Source organism: Frankliniella occidentalis, unplaced genomic scaffold (assembly GCF_000697945.3).
Source record: "Frankliniella occidentalis isolate FOCC.00 unplaced genomic scaffold, Focc_3.1 Scaffold211, whole genome shotgun sequence".
Taxonomy (NCBI): domain Eukaryota; kingdom Metazoa; phylum Arthropoda; class Insecta; order Thysanoptera; family Thripidae; genus Frankliniella; species Frankliniella occidentalis.
The window spans coordinates 320,065-326,916 of NW_026267337.1; the positions used below are offsets into that span (position 1 = coordinate 320,065).

Sequence of the window (6,852 nt, forward strand, 5' to 3'; positions counted from 1 at the left end):
GGTTCTTCTCATGCATTTTATGGATTTTATTTTTGCGTGGACTGGGGTTCACTCGCGAAGTGAAATGGTTTGCCATTACTACATATTACCCTGTTCAAGTTAAGAGGGTGACTCGTGATGAGGAACACGAACCTGATCTAAAATCCGTTTCCATCGATCCTTTTTAGTTGAGATAAGAATGACGCCGCAAACGGAAAAAAATAGCTAGTGCATTCGCTAATTTGGCCTTAAATCACAATTTAAGTTCGCCTATCTAATTATTAGCTAAGAGAGCTAACTTACGAACTTTTACAGCTAGTGCCTTTTTTTTTCTAGACAACTGTCCTGGCGAATTCGTTAGCTCTCTTGGATACTAATTTGCTAGCCAAGCTATAGGCAAGCTAATATTCTGATCTAAGGACATGTAAGCAAATGCATAAGCCTTTTTTTTTTTCGTGCAGGAGCTTTGCCACGGAATCGGTGTGGGCCAGCAATCGGTTTTAGCGTAATCGGTGTCGAATGAGTGCAAATTATTCGGTATTCGGTTGAAACGCTTGTGCCGTACCGCGAAAAGTACCGACCGAACCCGACTGTAATGCATGCCCGGCCGGGCGTCTACCGCAGTGATGTGTTGCGCGGACCTCCCCCACCTCCGGCCTCCCACCCACCGCAGCACCGGCATTCCCCTCACGTATCCTGCTCGCCAGGCGTAGCCCCCTCTGGACGAACGAACACGTTACGGGCCGAGGGGAGGGGGAAAGAGGGTAAGGGACGATTGATTCAGGGGAAGAAGAGGGTACGGGGCTGGGGAGTTAGCCCCCCCCCCCCCTCTTGCCTTCCCCGTACGATGAAGCGAATGCAAGAAATGGCCGCTCTGTTGCGGGGTGTTGATCGAGTCATTGGCCGAGGTAAGGTGCTCGCCCCTGAGCCCAGTCAGATGCGCCCCCTACACTCCTTCTGGTAAATTAAAGGAAGCTAGCTGTACTTACACCAGAGTATAGCACGAGGGGGCCTCCACTCCTGAAATCATGTGTACGCCCTCCCTGAAATCCTCCCGAAATCATTTGAAATCCACATGCAATCATGAAATCATGCATAATCTGCCAGCAAATTTTAGTCTGAAATCCTTAAAAGGTCATGTAAAAACCGCCGGAATCACGTAAAATCCGCCGGAATCTTGTGAAATCCGCCGAAATCCGGTAAAATCCGCTGAAATCATCTGTAATCCTTCAAATCAGACATAATCTGCCGGCAGGTTTTAGCGTGAAACCTTCTAAAATAATATGAGAAATCCGTGAAATCATGTGAAATCACGCAATCTTTGCAATCATGTGTACATCCAAAGAGAGAGTGGTGGCCCCCTCGGTATAGCATATCTTACGAGAAAGAAAAGTGACGATAAGGAAACTGCTGTTTTATAACAGATCGGTCAACCATTTGTAAATTACACTTCGAGAGTGGGTTTGATTTCTAGATTTCATCTATGAATGGTTTGCAGACTTCCTTCGGAAAATATTTGTTATTTCGGTTCATTATCGGTTTGTGGATCGTCGAGGAAATTTTATAAGATTCGCGTGAGTAAGGCTTAGCGCCTGCGAGACTCGGGATAGGCCAACCCGCCGCACACGCATGCGCTGCAGGCAAGATGTTGCCTACCCATCAGGCGCTACGGAAGCTTACAATGCCGTTGAACTTGGCTGCCAGGTTCGCACGTACTGCGAACGGCATGGGCGTACTTTTCGGATGATCGCCAACCCAACCGCAGTGCTATCTGACTCTACATGTCGATGCTCCGCTCGTCGGCCAATGAGAACGCGGCGCGGCGGCGCGACCAACGTAATGGACAGGGCGACGGACGTGGTGCTAATGGGGAGGTTAGGGGGCAGGGAGGACGTGACGGCGGCGCGGGGGTGGCGCGGGGGTGGCGCGGGGTGGCGTGGGGGTGGCGCGGCTACAAGAAGGTGGTGAAGAAGAGGTGGGTACGGGGGACGGTCTGTAAAGTTCGACGAGCAGCCGTGTGCGGCTGACTGGCGGAGCGAGGAGGAGGAAGGGGTGGAGAAGGAGGTGAGGAGGGTAGCGGTGTGGAGTCAAATCAGACCGGGCTGCCCTTGGGAAGCACCGCCGCCGCGCTCCGTGTGTCTGGCGCTGTCAGGCGGGGTGGGTGGGGAAGGGTGGGGAAAGCGGACACTCGAGTGTGGCGGTGGCCACAGGGATGCGCTGCACTCTCATCCACGCTGCTCGTTCCGCGACCGCACGCAAAGCTCTGCTGCTGCCCCCCGCCCCCCCCCTCCCTTGCTCCCTCACGCAAATTGAAAAATGTCCCTTGAACTTTTTATTTTTATTTTCCTTCTAACGAGGAACAATTAGCATCCTCGTGAAGCAAATCTGGGGATAAGCTGCCGGCTGCGCCACCACCCTCTACACTCGTCTTCCTCTTGCCCTTCTTTCCATTCTCTCACTTTTGGGTAAAAAAACCTTTGTTTGGAACATTCATTTGCATAATACTAGGAAATAGCTAAGTAATACTGGGAAAAAGTTTTATAATACTAAAGCATTTCTTGAAAATATAAAACAGTAGAAAATACAAGCGTTTACCAGGCAAATTCTAGTAAAACGGTTAGAGTGTAATTACGAATTTGCGAAAACTGTTTACAGTGTGCTCTTCTCTTTTTCTCCCCCACCCCGCCGCTATCTCCGTGGGGCTCACATTTCGTCGGCGCGTCGCTGACGGGGAGGTGGGGGGTTGGGGAGAGTCTGTGATAAGGGGGCAGGGGTAGAGAGAGGGTGGTGGCGGAGAGAGAGAGAGAGAAAGAGAGTGCGTGTGTGAGCGAGGTGGAAAGAGAAAGAGAGAGATAGAGATGGAAGAGTGTCTCGGCAGGAAGCCAGTCGCGATGGCCTTTTCACCTTGACTGAGGCGAGGTCGGTCGGCAGCCGGAGATAAAGCAGAATAAAGCCGGTCCATAACGCAGCTGAGGACACGGAGATGTGTGCATCCTCAGCGGTTAGGGCTCAAGGGTCAGTGCTCTCACTCACTCTCCCTCTCCGTAAAGTTCTCTGTCTCTCTTTCTCTGGTTCTCTCTTTCTCTGGTTCTCTCTGTCTCTCTCTCCCTCTCTTCCTCCACGTGTCGCGGCGCTCGGAGGCGTTCAAGTTTCGTCGAGCCGCATTAGTGCTTCCGCCGCTAGGATTTGCAAGTCACTCCCGCCCGCCCTCTCGCTAACGCCGTGCTGCTCGGGCACGCAACGGCCCGCCCCGCCACGCTCTGTTCCTCCCCGCTGTCTGATTTCAAATCAATCACGCTCGCTCGCCGTTCTGTTTGATTTTCAAGGAGAGGGGAAAAAAAGTAGGCAGGCGTGGCCCGGCTTGGGGTGAAGGGGAGAGGACAGGGTGGCCGTGCTGCTCCGCGGAGCGTGGCGGTGGGTGGCGGGGCGTAGCGGGGCGGACAGCGCTAATCAGGCAAGGACAGCGTGAGGGCGGAGCCGGGTGGAGCGGCAGGTCCAAACGTCTCTTTTTCTAGCTTATCCTTTTCCTTCTTCCTCCTTCTCTCACTTCCCGCCTCCTCTCGCTCCCTTTTCTTTCTCTCCATCGCTCTCACTCTCTCTCTCTCTCTCTTTCTCTTTCTCTCTACATCATTCTAACTCACTCACTCTCATTCTCTGCGGCCGGCATTGCAACTCGAGAAACTTTCCACAAGTCATTCTCGTGCTCGGCGGATCAAATAAAGACGCGATGATATCCCCGCCCGCCACTCACATCTGCTCATACTTGGCTGGACCGCAGTAGCGTAGCTGGGCGTAAGGCTGCTCCGTGTCAGGAGCCATCCTTACCTTAAGAGCAATTTTGAAAATGTTTCTGAGTTTTGGAGTTGATGGTTTTGTCAAATCATCAGCTCTTTTCACTTAGACATGGCATATGTGCATTATTCATGGGATGTGGTTATGCTGTGATTCCAAATTGTAGATTTTGAACAGTTCTTAATTCAACTGAATGACTTGAAATTCTTCGACAAGCAAGACTGTTAAGGTGCAAATTTACAGAGCTGATAAAAACCCCATACTGCAAAAGAAAAAAATAAATTGTGGTAAATTATCAAAGATGATTCTTACACTGTATAATATGTTTCCTGAAACCGTATTTTAAGCGAGCAAGAGGGAAATTCTGTAACAGTAGTCTTGGACGCAGCCTATGTAGGTTTGATTCGTTTGAATGAAATTCGATATTTGACCCAGTCTGAGCTAGGTGGCATCGTACTTGGGTTAGGTACAGTCGTGGACTTTGATGAGCTGTTGCTGCTGCTCGGAACAAAATTAGTCCTGAAGTCTTCACCGTCGTCGGACCTGGTCTATGGCCTTAAGCATCGCTTCTCACCCGGCCGCCTCCAAGTACCAAGTATAGGAAACTAATTTCATATCAGACGCTCCTGCTGATGTGCGGGGAGAAGTAGGATCCTCGTCTTCGCGGCCCGCAAAATGAAGATGGGGTACACTGTCAGTGTTCGTTTGTTATCCGCTGTAAATAATGTTGTTATACACACGCAGAAACAGATTACCGGCGACAATTTATCTGGTTTAAATTGATTTATGTACGGTGAAAATTTGTCACTGATGTCCAGGACCTTTCGAAACGATCTATAAGACGCCCGGGCCCATGCGTTTTTCCAACCCCCATCCTTGAATAGTTTTGATGGTCTTAGGGTATCAGGAAACACCATGTATTGTTTATTCTGTTAAAAAAATCTATTGCATGGTTGGATCATTTTCCACTAGCTCCTGTACTCCCTCACTGTAAAAAAATATAATAAAATAAACACACAGCAATTTATAAACATGATGGGACTCTTGTGTTGATCGACTGTTGCGCACATTGACCGCCCATTACTCTAAGATTAAGAAACCGTCAGTGATAAAAACAATCTTGCACTATCATATAATGTGGACAGTCTCTTATTTTTACTGTTTTGTTGCTTCATTGGTAAACGGTGGAATGGACAGTTTAAAACTGTTCTTTGAAGTGTTCAGTTAAAGACAAACTGTAGTGCGCGGAGGTCTGTTTTTCCAGTGCCCTCCCCCTCCTGCGCAGCCTCATCTCCTCCTAGTGAGGCCATTATTAGTTGATTATGAATGGGAGGCGGCTAATTTATGAGCGCGTCTGTTTACACACTGCGCGGGCTGTGCTGGGGCTGTGCTGTGCGGTGCCCGCCGTATCTCTCCGTCACCATCTTAGTCACAGCGGCGGCAGCTAGCGCGAGGTGTGGCGCCGCGCGCCTGGTGTGTTTCCCACGACGCTGCGCCACTTAATAAGGGAGACGAACACACGAGCGCGCGCCCGTCCCGGCCCGAGGGAGGCCTCCTTACAGTACACCAAACCAGAATGCATTATTTACATTGACTGTTTTTGTTGGACTGGCAAAATTCTTGTCGCTGTTTTGCGCGGAAATTTTATGGAGAAAGAATTGGGAATTTCTTGAAGTAAGCTTCACATTTTGAAGTTGAAAGAATGGAAACCGCGCTAGATACTCATACCAACTTGAGAGTGTCTTGTCCTCTTTTTATAATCCCGAGTTTTTCCTGTAATTGGATTGCGTTATAACTCTGTATTTCTTGCTGTTCCAGGACATGACGTGAGCATGCTCATGTCAGGGCGGAGGGACCGCAGGGCGGGCCGCAGCGACCGATGAACGAGTCGGAGTGCGCCGCGCTTTTGGAGAGCGCCGACTGGCACAGCCCCCGCCTCATCGTCGTCTTCGTCATCCTTGGCGTGGTCAACGTCATGGTGATCCTGGGGAACCTGCTCGTCATCGCTGCCGTCTACATCAGCTCCAAGCTGCGCACCGTCACCAACCTGTTCATCGTGTCGCTGGCCGTGGCCGACCTCCTGGTCGGCGTCGCCGTGCTGCCCTTCAGCTCCACACTCGAGGTTTCCAAGGTGAGGCCTCCGTCAAAGGAATATGGGGTTCGTGAACTTTGATCATGTATTTCAATGCATCTTCACAGTGAACAGGCGCCGAACTTAAAAGATCTGCGACTAAAAATTATAAGGCTGCTGCACTTCAGTGTATCGTTGTTATTACAACAGCTCTAAACACCTAGTAGTTAAGTCAGAGACACAATTTGTGGAGTGCAGTCTTTCAGTTCAAACTGCAATTTGATAAGCTTTTACAGTTTTAATGACAAAACTAAAACGTTGTAAAGTTCGAAACGCCACGAGCATTGTAAAGTTAAGCACTTTTAGCTGTGAAGATTTTTGTTTGTTTGCAAATAAAACGAAAACTTGGAGAGTGGCACACTGGTAAAACAAGTGTTTAATTTTGCACGTCAATTGGCGTTCAAGTTCAAGAGTGTGCATTTTTTCGACACTTTGTGGTGTCTAACTATGTTAAACGTCAGTTGGTGTTTAAACTTTCGACACTCGCGAAACGTATAGCAGCTGCACACCGTATGGTTCCCCATTGACAGCATAGAACTGTGTGTGTCCAAGTGTGCAGAATTTGAACGTTTACAAAACGTCTAAAATTTGCGCACCACGCAAGTGTGCAACCTGAGTTAAACACCATGTAATGTGCTAAATCACAACTTGCACACGTTTGGTGTGCAAATATTGCACACTTGTTTTTACCAGTGCAGTCAAAATTATATCTCGTTTTACAGTTAGATGTGCAGAACGTACCACTCACGTCTCACGGACCCCTATTTAGTGGTTGCCGTGCAAGTTGTCTCAGTTGTGTCGGGAACACCTGGAGAAAGAATAATAACGTCAATCCCGTGCCATATCCAGACATGATGGGATAGCTCTCGGAACCCCATCGTGGTATTGCTTTCAATTAGGGCGTTTTCTGCTAATTGGGTGAGAGGGCCTGGTTGTTGGAGGGGGAGGGG

General features: G+C 49.3%; 1 protein-coding gene across 4 annotated transcripts in view; it reads left to right on the forward strand.

Annotated features, from left to right (window-relative positions):
• LOC113212950 (octopamine receptor Oamb) overlaps positions 1-6,852 on the forward strand; it is a 137,492-nt gene that overhangs the window by 88,027 nt on the left and 42,613 nt on the right. For all 4 annotated transcript variants that reach the window (XM_052272551.1, XM_052272550.1, XM_052272553.1 and 1 more), the window contains one exon: positions 5,590-5,902. In XM_052272551.1, coding sequence (XP_052128511.1) covers positions 5,651-5,902 — 252 coding nt within the window. In that variant the 5' untranslated portion in view covers positions 5,590-5,650. The remainder of the gene's footprint in view (positions 1-5,589; positions 5,903-6,852) is intronic.